General features: G+C 48.0%; 3 protein-coding genes across 3 annotated transcripts; 2 read left to right on the top strand and 1 right to left on the bottom strand.

Annotated features, from left to right (window-relative positions):
* Positions 1 to 1,597: 1,597 nt before the first annotated feature.
* N7469_002139 (uncharacterized protein) lies at positions 1,598 to 2,431 on the bottom strand (the record flags this gene model as incomplete). Its single annotated transcript, XM_056641059.1, has 3 exons — positions 1,598 to 1,756; positions 1,810 to 1,942; positions 2,001 to 2,431. The coding sequence occupies 3 exons, from the start codon at positions 2,429 to 2,431 to the stop codon at positions 1,598 to 1,600; spliced, it is 723 nt and encodes a 240-aa protein (XP_056503553.1).
* Positions 2,432 to 2,825: 394 nt separating this feature from the next.
* N7469_002138 (patatin-like phospholipase family protein) lies at positions 2,826 to 6,952 on the top strand (the record flags this gene model as incomplete). The annotated part of the gene is made up of 7 exons (XM_056641058.1): positions 2,826 to 3,837; positions 3,889 to 4,419; positions 4,493 to 4,898; positions 4,971 to 4,997; positions 5,050 to 5,707; positions 5,869 to 6,020; positions 6,421 to 6,952. 7 exons carry the CDS (start codon positions 2,826 to 2,828, stop codon positions 6,950 to 6,952), a joined length of 3,318 nt encoding a protein of 1,105 aa, XP_056503552.1.
* A 1,703-nt stretch (positions 6,953 to 8,655) lies between these two features.
* Positions 8,656 to 9,012, top strand: N7469_002137 (uncharacterized protein; the record flags this gene model as incomplete). Its single annotated transcript, XM_056641057.1, has 1 exon — positions 8,656 to 9,012. The coding sequence occupies one exon, from the start codon at positions 8,656 to 8,658 to the stop codon at positions 9,010 to 9,012; it is 357 nt and encodes a 118-aa protein (XP_056503551.1).
* Positions 9,013 to 14,176: the final 5,164 nt, after the last annotated feature.

Below are 14,176 nucleotides of genomic sequence, written 5' to 3'. Positions count from 1 at the left end.
AGCATGTGGTGTCATTGGAAGGAACTTATCATGGCCAAGTGTTTGACTACGATGCGCTAATAATGGAATATATAGAGCTCGATGTAAATGCCAATGGGCTAAGATCTGATTGCGTTCCAGAGTTATTGACACCCCCAATATGACTTCCAGTACTGAAATGGGAAAGATACCCGGATTGACGTCTCAAAAAGGAAGGCTTTTCTGCCAAAAAGCCCGGAGAAGGAGGGAAACGCTTTTCAAAAAAATATCCAGATACAGCGCAGAATGCGATGCCGACGTCTACTTGAGCATCCGCATGAAAAAGACTGGACAAATATTCACAATCGCAACTGAAGCAAAAGACTGGCCCCTTTCCCAGGATGACTTGGTACGTGTATCAACTTCTTCGACTAGGGCAAGCTAGTTGCTAATATGAGCTCACGTTTTGCAAAGAAAACTCGATACCCGAAACCGATTCAAAAGAAACTGTGCTGCCCCGCCACGGCCAACGGCAATACACAATATCATCGCAACAACGAATAGGGTCTGTCAAGGATTCGCTCGAGGAGAAAGCTTTGGAATTGCTCTGACCCAGGCATGCACGGATTTAGGTGTGTTTCGTTGAACTCTGTTCTTGAGGTACTGTGGCCGGAGGCAATCGAAACAAAGAATTATCAAAATTGATTGTACATGCCTGAGTTTTATCCACAATCGCTGCTTGCGCAATGCATCCTTCTATTTTTGACAAGGAAAGGGATCCATCTTGCGCGCACTGCTCCAGTAATGCTAGCCGGGACAGGCTACCAGAGCCGCCCTTCCGACGAAGACTTTTTGGCTGGGTTGAGGACATGATGCAATCGTGAAGGATCAACCAGTTTGTGGCTGACTATTGGGATCCCACAAGGGTTATTTATCTGTATGCGTGAAACGACCACAAAGGCTTCAAATGGTATTTGTTCTTGTATAGCTGTGCAGCAATCATAATTTGAGAGGCAGAAAATTCGGAATCCTTGGACCTCAATTTCTTGCCATCATTCCAGTGATCAAAGATGAATGAACATAGGCTATCGTTAATTGCCTTGTCCTGCTTGAGGTAGTGTCGTCTCTTTATGCGGCTGATGGAAAGATTCCGTGACCCGGGGTTTATTTGATAGGCCATTGACAACTGGATATATCACAATCCAATGGTGGGCTTCTCTACTCTACATTTATTGAGCCAGGCCACCTACACTAGAAATCTAGCTTAATGAAAAGAGATATTTTTTTTGATCATGCTTACCACGACACCCGATCCTTAGCCATTTTTAAAAAGCGTCATCCAGCGATAACCGGGCCAAATGTTGTGTGACACAAATCTCCAATATACCCCCACATGGCATGACCTGAAGCTTGCACGCAGGTACTACTTTCGAATTGATAGGTTGGCTAGCTTCCGGGGAATTTTCTTAGGTGGCGAGTACCTATGGCGCTTCGAGATTTTCTATTTAACTATTATAGGTATGTCCTTTTCCTCCTATTGAAAAATTCACTGCACAGACACCTGAATCATAAAATCACCACCCTAGTCCAGAGAGCATCGCATTCGGCTAGAGGAAAATACAAACTACAGACCTTGAATTTAGAAACGAATAGCATGCAAGGAAGCGTAGGTTGCTGTATAAGAGGCAGGCATTCGAGCATACTTTAACAGTAGCCATGACAAGCGCTGGATTCCGAGGGGGATCAATGGTGGGATCTCTTTCGTGTTTGCATAATAAATACGGGAGACCTCAACGTGCTTTGACCATTCAGTCGAGGCATTTTGTAAAATTTGTACACCCCCAAAAGTACCAAGAAGATAAGGAAAGTCGTCCCGGTGACTGCCGTCGTGACAATTGCCATGATTGACCAGGTCCGTCCATGGGATGTAAAGACATTGACAAGGGTAGTCAGCAATCCCGCACCCGCGTTCAAAGTCACCGGACTATTTTCAAATTAGCCTGTCCAATCCACTCGCAAGCAGCGGAGCTGAGACCACTCACATAAAAATCCTGTTCGTCAGCCACACGTAGTTACCTCGGAGTTTGGGGAAATGAAGTAACCATAGCATTGCTCCTATGCCACCTGCAAGAAACAGACAGGCGATCACAAGGAGAGGTGGGTTCTGGATGGCGTGTAGCACGACGCGGCCCGTTTTATTGGCGTTCAAAACGTGTCCGACTTGGTTCGATGATTGGAGCGATGCGAAGGTGCCGGGAATAACAAGGTATCCGGCCAGCAGAGCCCAATTCGCCACGCTGGCTGTGATATTGAGACTCAAATCCATTTGGTCGTCCTCGCGTAGCATCTTCAAATAACGGTCCTCGTCGGCATTGACCAATTTGTGGCTAACACATGGCGTTTGGGTGATATTTTCCTCCGTATAAACTCGACGTAGAAGCAACACCGGCTGTGCTGAGGGACTTGCGGACATGGTTGATCGGTACGTCAGTGACAAAGTACAATTGACTAGAACCTGGCCTCCGGACGGGAATATTTATATTTAATGCCCCCATTCGAGCTGATATATGTTTCGCATATGCAGTTCCTCGTGGCCAGAAAGCCGCAAGAAAACCAACCGAGGAAAAGCTCATATTCTCCTCGCCTCATGAAAACACCCACCATTACAGAATATGCAGGACGGAAGCGAACATTCAAATGCCCCGAATATATAAGTGCTGCAAGGCAGCTATTCGCCGGAGAACGGGTTTCTGGTTGAATGTCGCAAAAGACTGCGTCCTCATGTTTGGCATCATGAGCATAGCCGTATTATAAAAGCCATTGGCCCCGGTGCCATGCGTTCCCACCTCCCAAAGAAGTTATCTCGCATGATGGCAGCATGGCTGGATATCGTCAACGAAGATGGGTCGTGGACGCTGATTGATACAAACCGGTTGGGAGAATTGGTAAACGGGATGCCATTTCCGCAGCGCCAGTACCCAGACTTGATCTACTTCGCTGGTGGCATTGGTCGGATCCGGGCTCTCCGCTCGATTCTATCACAAAACAATGTGACGCGGAAAGGCCCCGCAGGTCTGGTTCGCCTGCACCTCAACCATAAAGCCGTTCAGACAGATTCGCCCCTTCTAATTGCCGAGAGCGGGTGGGACTCAACACAACGCACAGGTGACACCACAGGGCTCCGACACGCAACCGCCAACCATCGAAAATACGCAATTTCGGACGCAGGATCTACATGCTCCACAAGATTGATCCAGGAAGAAGTCAAAAGACAAATCGTTTTGCCGTGGACCCGAGTACTGTGCTTGTTTGTCCAATCAATCTCGGATGTTAAAGCGGCACAACGCCTGCTCGGACGACGGCATAGGGATCTACGGATTGCAGATCAAGCAGTCCGGCCTCCTTTGCGTGTGATCATCGTTTTGACCAAGAGCATCGAGGACGAAGCTAGGGATCTATTGAACAACGGTGATTTGCGCTGCATCATCGAGAGAGAGAGAACCACAATTCTCGATTTGCGTTCACGATCCAGCCTTTCTGACACAATCGCATTCGAGCCACTCCAGGCCTCGCTGCGTGAAAGTCTTGATTTGATACACACCGAGGACGAGCCGATCTCGGGTCGTTTGTCTGCGGTCCACTTGAATGCATTTTGGGATCGGAGCATTGCGGTTGTTGACCGATTATGGAAGGCGCCACCATTCGACCTATTCTCCCAGACCCGTGCAGGGTTCCCAACGAACGACATGATGGCCGAGTGCCTGCGCGAGTTCTGGCAGGGCAACAAGCCGTCCGCAGATAATGGGGTGCACCTGGAGCACATGGTGGATTTTGTTGCTTCCGCTCTTCTGATGGACGCGTACCCTCCACAAATGCACGGTAAGCCAAGTAGATGGCCCCACGACCGATCCAAAGGCTAACACATGTGAGGCTTCCCGCCTTCGATCGTCTTCGCTATTCTGTACGAGGCACACTGTCACGGTGTCAGAGATCCTCATCCATCCGGCAATGTCACCAAACGCATCCAGTCTCAATTCGTGCGAAGATTCGCAGAGTTGGGTGCCGACAGAACGTCGTCATCGATCCGAAAGAATGTACTTGGCCAATTCCATCATCACTATGGGAATCTATACTCGACCACCACGTGTCTTGTCTGCCTGTGCCGACCGCCAGAGCACATGCTACCCTGCACACATGCACTGTGCGACAACTGCATCGCGATATTTGGAAGGTTGCAAGCATCGGCTGAATATTTCGTGGAGCTTGCCAGATGTCCTATCTGCGAGGACGAGTGCAATATGGTCATTCGCCAACTTCCTCCGACCAAACGCCCCGTGATCCTCAGTCTAGACGGAGAAGGCGTCCGAGGTCTCGTCCAGTTGGGTCTCCTCTGTGCTTTGGAAAGACGTGTCGGGATACCGATTGGATCTTTGCCGGACTACTGCATCGGAACGAGCGTCGGTAAGTCCGCATAATGCTTCGCAATGGTAATCCGAATCAGCGCGTGGACCTGACTGCTGATAGCTGTTTTTAGGTGCACTGTCAGCCATTGATCTCTTTGTCAATGGCGTGTCGGCTGATTCTTGCTTCCGTAGTTTCCCAAACTTAGCGCGCAAAATATTCCATCCTGCGTGCAAGTCTGCCATCCCGCGCCCCGTGCAGTGGCTTGCCGCGGCATTCAATCTGACTTCCAGTGGACTGTATAATTCGCACCGACTGTCGCAGATCCTGCGCGAGGCGATCGGACCCGAACGCCGTGCCTTTGACGTTCCGAGAGTGAGTCCGTCGGGCTGTCGAGTGGCTATTGTAACAAGCCGTACGTCGGACGGAAAGGCATGCGTGATAGCCAACTATCGAGGAGTAGGCCAGCGCCCCGCGCAAGCGGCCTATTCTTTTGTATTACCTCGCAATGGACAGGAAAACCCAAGGTTAAAGGATGCGTAGGTGTAACTAGGATGCATGTATTTTCGCCTCTCCGGTCGCCGTTGCTGACAATATTGATCTCGTGACAGGGCATACTCGAGCGTTGCAGCACCCTTGTAAGTTGTTCTCCCCATCGCTGTCGGATCCGCTGAAGCTAATCGCTCCAAGTTATTTTGAGGCCAAAAAGTTGTCAACCCCAGACATACGCGAATTGGGGTCGTTGCAAGATGGTGGGGTCCGCGCAAACAATCCTTTGTCGATCGCTTTGCGCGAGTCGGGGATTGTTTGGCCGCTGGCAGACCGACACGATCTCCTTCTTTCCATCGGCACCGGTCGATCCTCTTCCGCCCCAGGCCCTGCCACGGGGCGGCATAGTAGGTTGCAGAACGGTGCTCTGCCGCGCCTTCTCCGGGCCCTGATGTTTTCCCCTTTGATGGATGGAGAACAGGGATTCTTTGAAGCGCTGAACTATCTACCGCATCGTTCCAAGCCGGACGTATTCCGGCTCGACCATGAGATCCGCGGCCCAATCCCAAAGTTGGACGATGTCAGCTTGCTGGACGCGTTGACCGAAATGACCTTCGAAGTGCCCGATGATCTTGTCCGGGTCATTCTTGCGTCGGCAATGTTTTTCTTCGAGTTGGATGAAACGCCTGTGCGAAGCCACGCTGGGTTTTATTGCCGGGGATCGATCCTCTGTGCACGGCCAGGTGCTGCCGCGATCCTCCAGCGCGTACTGGTCGAGTTTCCTGGTGCATGGTTTCAGGCCGGTTCGAGTGCGGACTTGGGCCGTGTAGACCCCCCTGGATTGTTGCTCCTCCTGTGGGTACTTCCGGAAGCGTGTTGCCTTCCCACTGCATAGTCTTGACGAGCGGATATCAATCCAAATCGTCAATGGCATATTCTGTGAGAGAATAGGGGGCTTCCCAACATCTATGCGGGAGCTACTCGAGCGCCAACAGGCGATGACCCCCTTTGGGCGTGCAGATCACCGGGTTTTCGTCTGGCCCTCACGCCGGCTATGCCCCTGTTATCAGGGCAAAAAACGTTCAGTCCGATTTTCCGAACCGATTCACCCTAAAAGGCCACGGCGGTAAGGTAATTGAACGTGCGTGTATTTTTGCATACAAGGTCGCCTCGTTCGTGGCGAGAGGCGTAGGCGCATCATTAGAGTCCCACAGTTCCTCCGTCCCTTCTTCTCTAGATGCTTAGCTGGGCTTGGCGTACGTAGTTTTCTTTCTCTTTAGCCTAGACCAGGAGATGATCTTGCGGAATAAAACTCAGATTTGTGCGGGTCCAATGACCGTCAATCGATCAACGTCCGGCTTGCACCGTGTTGGAGATCATCCATGGCCCTGTAAAATCATGGTGATCCGGGGCGGCCGTTCATCCCCAGTGTCAGCCGTAGTAATGTACCTGAGATGTTTCCCTCGATCATGAAATCAAATGGGACAAAGCTACAGTATGATTGCTCTATTTAAGGGCATATTTCCCACTTGGGGCCCTTGTTTGAGATGACATACGGTCTACGATCGCCAGGATGTCAGTCAATTTTCGTGAGAACAGCCCGAGCATCTACAGTCGAACCCCTGATGAAGCGAAACACGCCGACCCGGTCGATCTGATTCCTTTGCTCAGCCTATCTATGCCGGAACCCAACGCACTCGATCATCAAATTGCCATGGCGCATGGAACTACGATGGCGCTGGAGATGACACGTTCGCGCCTCCAGAGTTCCAAGAGTCAAGGAAGCATGCCATGCTCTGAACTGATCAGCCAAAAGCTACGGCAGAAAATACAACAGGGCCACGAGAACGACTTTTACCGCGAATGTTTTCAGGCTTTTCATCGGCTGATTGCGAAGAGTCTGGACGCCACCCAAGGCTTAGCATTGCAGTACCATTTCAATCCGGGAAAGGGACCATGGAAGGACCCACGGTTAATTCGGACGATTATTCTCTTGCAAACGGCTCTTGACAAATCACGAGAGGAAGAAGAAAAGGCCGAACAGACGTGGAAACGACAATGGGATATTCGTGCCACGCATCAATCAGCCCCGGAGTGGCTTTGACGGCTCTAGCTGGCAGCCATTTTCGTTATCGGAAAGCTAAACATTGGTTCTAAAGCGGTCCGTCGGTGATGAAACCTCCATCAATGATATCTTTGGCAGGCTCGCACTCTGGGGGCTACCGGGATTCTGTATGGCAGGAATGTTGGTGAGCATGTACTCGTAGTTTGAGAATCAATCTGATCTGACTTCACTGAGAAAGAAACATGAAACTATTCCAAGCTCGCGGGCGTGATATATGGATGCTGGCACGTGTAGATAAATCATTGATATCCAAATTCAGTTCGTACATTTTCCTTAAGTTGTGAGTCCCGTGTTCTTGCATGGCATTGCTGGATTCTGTGCACGGCTTCAGGCAGCAACCTCAATCTCAAGCATGCGCTATCATCCCGCGCATTGGTTCCGTAAAGAAACAATGGCAATCAAATTTTGTCCATATCTGAACCGTGCGTTGATCTCGGCTCGCGAGCGTCATTGCGCGAATCTTCGGAGACGCTGTGTACGACCCGGCTGCCGAGATCCGGCATTACCGCTGATCAGACGGAAAGTCATTCCTTTCCCAGGGCACCATCCCGTTGTCTTTTGTTCTTTCTTTCTCTTTCTCTTCCTCTTGTTCTTGTGGACTGTTGAGATCCAAAATCCACCGCATCTGCTACCTCGAATGTGCTTCGAAAGCCCTCTGGCTCTGTGTACGTTCTTCTGATTGGCTCCAACACGGCCGTTGCCGAGTGTGCTGGGTCAAGAGGACACAATTCATCCAGCCCGGCTTCTGACTCGCAAGATTTTTCGATAATACTGAAGATTATGTTTTGTAGGGACCACACTCTTTGATGGGTAGAATAGTTTGAGGTACCTAGTGGATTTGACTCGTAAAGTTGTCGCAAGTCACGAATTGTATGCTCTGTAGCACGTTGAAGGAATTTGAACAAGGAGTAACAATCACGGTAATAAGCGTTCTCTGCGCGTTGTCGGCTGATTTGTCGCTCCAATTGCACTACCTTATTCATTATCTCAATTGCTTGGGGTTGGCGTTGGGGGGCTCCCGTCTGGTAATTCTGTCGAAGCCAGTAACACGGAGGGTCCTAAAGGTGTGTAGATTTCCCGTCAATGCAGCATACTTCCTGATGAGCCTGTTTTATATAATGGGGGCAACAGCCATATTCCTGGCGTTGTAATGAATGAGCCTGTTCCTGGAGAAATGGTGATCAACAGTCAGTAGTCGGTCAACGCCATCTGAAGCGCAGAATGGCCCGATCTCCTTCAATCCATGATTTAAAACAGCTCATCTTCCCACTCATACCTTTCATGATATACAATTGTGTCGACGCTTCCACGCTCCCTAAATCATGTTATCTCATCCCCGGATCGCCCATGACTGTGCCTTGGAGATGACCATAGGCGCCTTTGGCTTTTTATACTTCATCTTCTATGCATTACAGCCCTTGGTGTTTCATTTCCCCTCCACTGCAGAACACATTCCTGGCGCTGTCATAGTGGTCGGCTTTGGAGTTGGAATCGCACTCTGGTATGTGAATCTTATCCACCATGGTGCGCTTTATGTATTCCAAAGCGATGGAGAAAGAAAGGAGCACAAGGCTAGCCATGTCGATTGCATTTTCCTCCTTTGGACCACCACTGTGCCAACCATATATTTCTTGTTTCGAGGTCAAATGGTACTTCAAATTTGGTACGCTTTAACATTCACGATGGTTGCAATAGGGGATACTTGGGAATGCCTGTCCTATGGAAAGACCACGAAGGCTGCGTTTCGTCCAGGATCTCTCCAAGTCACATCAGTCGGCTTGCTAGCTTTGATTCCCACTATTCATGCGTATGCAGAACCAATTTCAGTGCCATCCCATTTGGCAGTGGCTGTTTCTTTTGGTCGGTTGATGATTGGAGGCATTTTGGGAGGGGCCCTCTATATTCTTCGGCCGCTCGAGCGTATGGAAATTGTTAGGGATTGGCGTCCAAGTCTACACGGGGCACGTCTGATCTGGACGTGGTGCCTCGTGAAATTTTCCAAGCCTGTCCTTGAAGCGGCCATTGATTATCTGCATTGAAAATTCAGCAGAGGATTCTTGTAAAATTACTCGACGTTCGCTAGGAAAGCTGTGGTTCGGGTCTATCAATTACCGGTATATCTGGGCTCCACCCTTCCCTTTCTGCTTCTCAATTGGATATTAAGTTGATTTGCCCGTCTCCCCGACTTTTTCTGAGTATTATATATATATTCTACGAGGTACAGCGACATTCGAAATTGGCTGGCATATTTTACGCAGAGAAACTAGCTCGAACCCTAACACTAAAGGGATGGTGAAACTATCTAGTCCCGATATAGTTAGGTTGCAGATCACCCATTCACGTTAGTAGAGAACAGAAAGATATCTCACAAGCTTCATGCGACAATTTTACTGTAATCATGAGTTTCAATAATACGTTTTCCGCCAAATTTGTCCATCCCGCCTGGGTGATTGCACCTCCGACCATGTTGTCCCTATTCTTCAACTAAGACTAGGATATCAAGCTACGATGGTGCCGGCTCTGGCTTCCTCGACACAAGCATTCATTCGGGATACGATGCTGAGCAAATCACTAACCATAACTCAAATTGCAAATGCCGCTGGATGTAGACAGCGTTCAGTCACTTAGATCCGCAGCAACGTGCAGCAACTCGGTGACACTTGAGCGCCTTCTAGGGCCATTACTTTTAGAATAAGACTTAGGATATGCGCAAGGACTATTCTCCCGTCATCCGTAACCAAAGAAAAGATCTTGTTACATCCTTCCTCTCCCACATCGATATTGAGATGCAGCTGTCTTCTTCTCCAATACAGTACTGATAGCCGACCATTTTCTTGGTAATTGGGGCGTGCGATATAGCAAGTTGAAGCTGATGCAAAAGTAATAGAATAGAATATTAGGCTCTGAGGACGGAACAATGGCGCTCTTATGTGTTCGGGAAGACGGAAATAAATGGCAGAATCATTTTGCTCGGGAGGGATATGTCTTGGCAGATCTATCGATGGTAACTAACGAAACGGGATAGGATGCTCGAGGCAGCACTGTCGGTACGTGCAGGTCGAATGGAGCAGAAGGATGAGGGTAAACAACACCCAACTAAGACTAACTGCTGGCACCCTCTCGAATAACCTGGAACTCGTGTAATTGAGCTCTGTGTGTTGCTAAAGATACTATCTAAATGAATGTATGTAAGCTCCCTTCCAAATTAGGCCAATTCCCTTACATAATCCTCCTACTGGGAGGCAGGCCGATATTCCCCCACTACAGTAGTTATGTACTTGAGAGTAGTCAGAGATTCAGACTTTTTCATGATAGCAGTGGCCTACCGCCCTGTTCCTCTACTTGGCATCACGCGCACTGACCGCCCTGTCAGACATGTACGTATTATCACGTGATACAAACCCATATAACATAACCTTCGCCCGCGCATTCCGCTTTTTTCGTTACCTTCGTTCTCATGCGGGCAAAGACCATTCTAATACCGCATATGCTTGAGCGATCAAATTATTCTTGAGCAAGGACCCTATACAGTTTGCACTGTATCAAAAGTTCTGCAACCAAGATGGGTTGCTTCGATGATCTACCCCCAGAACTCTTGGATTTGATCGCGAGGAGCCTTGGCCTTCCGGAATACTTGCACCTTGGCGCAACTTGCCGAAACCTCAGGCTTAGATTCAGCCATGATATTCTTTCAGCCCGCATCAAAAATATCAAGGGAATGAAAGGCGATGAGCTGAATAATTGGCTAAGAACTTTTTCACTTCACAAGCTCCATTATATCTCTCTATGTCATGTTTTGTCATACATCTACCGTATGAACGGCTTAGCATTCCACCTGGTAAAATCGCACCTGGAAGTTCTAGTAGAACGTGGAGCATCTCTGAAATATGTCCCTTGTGGCGATCTGGTTGAGCAAGCAGCTCAAAGGTACGATTATGAAGCAAGGTTGAATTGGTTGATGCAGCATGGTGCTTCTTATGGAGAGGTTCTAGGTGGGATCAATAAGTTGTTTCGCGAGGCATTTGTGCGTGGCGATCCAAAACAAAAGCTGAATTGGATGATGAGCAAGGGTGCCTCTCGACATGCTCTAGTGGACATCCCTAAAGACTTATCCTGGCAAGTGCCTCTGAGCAAGGAAAGCCTGCGTTGGCGTCGAAGTTTGCTCAGGCAAGACACTGTTAAAGTGGCGAACAACCCATCGTTGGCGAGTCTAGGATACTCCCTAGAGCAGAATCCAATATCTTTAATAGCCAGGCAGAACAGGATGAGATATACACCCTACTTGGCATTAAGACCTGATATCCGACGGGCTCACTCATGCGAACCTTGAGAAAGGTCATGCTGAACTCTAACTTTTGCAACGACAATTCATGTCTCCACGACTTTCGGCGTTTTTGATATTCAAGACAGCAATGCAAGTGTGACATTCCTATACCCTATCCACATTAATTTAATCTATTTATCTCCTTTGGGCATGATTATTCTATAAAGTTGAACGGCGAAAGTTTCCCTGGCTCCTGTTGAGCCGTGGCCTACCTATCTCCAGATTTACCATAATATTGTTACAGTACCCTAGGCCACGTATCAGGCTAGTTTCCTTGGTCGGGCATTGTGCACAAATCCACTATGTCTTCTCTATTCTCTAAATTGATTTTAAAAAAGGTGTTTTGGAAAGGCGACCGTACATGACGCCATCGTACTTGTCCCGAAGCTACATGTACCAAACCTGGTGCGAGGCGGTTATTACGGAACACGCACTTGCGACCGAATGAGGGACCGCAGCAACATAGTGGGCCACCGAGAGCTAATCAAACCCCAGGAACAGCGAAGGTCCCATTGAGAACAGGCAAGGCCTGTTGGCGACGGTACCATTGCAATGAGCTCTTGAGTAGACATCTAGTTCTGCATACAGTACATAGGAAAAAACGACGAACACTGTTCTTTGTGGTATTTCCTTTATTAGTTTTTGTATATAAGCATAACTCTGTACGATTCCCTCTCCTTCCTCTAACTTTGTATTTCTTTCTGATTGAAGGATTTAGGAAAGATGGAATCTATACAGTAAAGCTCCAGTCTAATACATCGTCTAGGAACCAGGTGCGTAGCGGCAGCGGCTCCTCACGCATGTCGCGGACCCACTATTCGCTTCCATGGAATTCCACAGAAGCCTCATCTCATGGTGTAACATAATGGAGTTATGTACTGTAATATACTGGGCGCAGTCTACGGTGTCCCTCAATTCAACATGGCCAGGGCGATGAATGATCTTATGCTAAGGCCTTGGCGGTGGGGCCAGAAGAGAGAATGTGAGTGTGTACCAGTCAAGACGATTTCGAGAACGACTGTATGGAAGCCAATTTCGAGATATGGTGTACATTCCAAATTGAACCTGAATTCCTTCTGTAGGGGTATAAAAAATATTTGCTGATATTGTAGCCTGGGTTTCAAGCAGAGATGAAGATAAGAATGGGCTGCTTGTGATCAGCGTGGGGAGAAGACATGAATTTCACACCAAGTCCTACGAATTTTACATAGCGTTGGCAACTATGACCTATCAGGCCTGCCTCTGTTGTTTTTGGGTTTCCTCAAATATGCGAATTTGCGCACATGGCCTTCTTGAGGGTGCTGACAGGTTATCGAAGTACTTTCCGATTACCCAAAGCTATTTGAGAATAAGACAGCAGGTTCTTTTCCGATTTGTACGAAATTGATTCTGACCGAAAACGTTTTCTATCTGGAAATGCAAAGATCCTTTATGTCCCTGGAAATCGCCAAACATCTCTGTGCGCTCAGAGACTCCTCGAAAAGACGCCAACATATGAGCAGCTATGAAATGAAATGGTAAACTGGCACATTCAACTCTGGGATCCTGATTTTGCTTCTCAGGTATGACGCTCATTACCTCGGTGGTATCCACGACTTTGACCTTTGACTATCTATGCGCTTCAGGGCCTCTACACTATGCGTTGTCCATTTACTGCTGCGAAGCAGATTTCGTCCAAATAATACCTCTTTTTGTAAGGCTTCATTTTCAAAAAAGAAACAAAGCCTTCGTTTTTAAACAAGGTTATGGAATCCTCATCGAGTACTCATTTTGATACGGTACGTCTGCGCCTTTAATGAAGGCTCCATTTCCACTTATCTGCAGCTTCTTGAGTTAACCTCTGTGATCCGGCCGACGTGATGGTATAAGAAGCTTCAGATTGTTTTCTGGGTTTTTCCACGTCGGGTACGCATGTATATCCAGTCCTTCTGGCATGTCTTCTGACAACCTCATACAATCTATTCTGATAACCTTTCTTCACTTTTTCATTTTTGCTCGACTACTTCTCTTGTGGAAACTCAAGTCTGCTTGGTCGGCTTACAGAATTGACTTGGTTTTATGCAGTTTATCCTTAATTTTTTCAGCCACATTGACAGGGTGTTTCTGGAGTAAGAAATGTCCCGGGTGGCATCCAGTTCTTCTGGGAGTGATTTCGGCTTTCCCGCCATTGCAGACTGTAAGGCTCAATGTTTGGACACAGACTTGATCCAAGCTAACTCCACACCAGTTTATACGTCTTAATTTTCAGCAGCGAAGCAATCCAAATATACCGCGCTCCGTGTGTGTTGCATGTCTTCTGTATGCCTTGGTTTCCACGGCCGCGAAGCTCTTGTTCACGTTCACCGGCACATTCGTCATACACCGTATCCATTCTGCCAACCTCTTCCTTCTTTTTCTGGATCATCTTGGCGTGGTGGCCTGGTACTGGTGGCTATCCAGCTCCGCAACTAATACTCGAAAGCTTCTGCAGTACATTTCTGTCCACTTATCTTTGATGACAACTCTGCTACTTGCGGTGGCGATTTTCGGTACAGTCTCGAAGTTATGGATCAACGCAAGTGAGGTACATCTTCCACATCTAACTGAAAGAGAAATGTATTAACACCGCTTAGATTCAGCTGATTATCATTACTACATGGGCGATCTACCTGCATTCCATCCTTGAATGGAAGGAACGTATGCAGACTACTATGGATCTAGTCTGAGTCAATCGATGAAGGCTTAGTTTTCAGGCAGCTAGAATAGATTAAATATTCTCAAGTTCTGGTGATAAAATAGACATATCATAAACATGAGAAGATTAAGAAGAGTCGAGTTATCTTTTGTGGCGGTCATTCCAGGTTCTCGTGCTAGAAAATCATAGCCTATGATTCATAGGA

The sequence above is a fragment of the Penicillium citrinum genome (genome assembly GCF_028827155.1).
Source record: "Penicillium citrinum strain IBT 23319 chromosome Unknown utg000002l:1.0-3833315.0:1.0-3834789.0, whole genome shotgun sequence".
Classification (NCBI taxonomy): domain Eukaryota; kingdom Fungi; phylum Ascomycota; class Eurotiomycetes; order Eurotiales; family Aspergillaceae; genus Penicillium; species Penicillium citrinum.
Note: the sequence above shows the minus strand (reverse complement) of the source record. Positions and strands in the feature narration are given on the sequence as shown.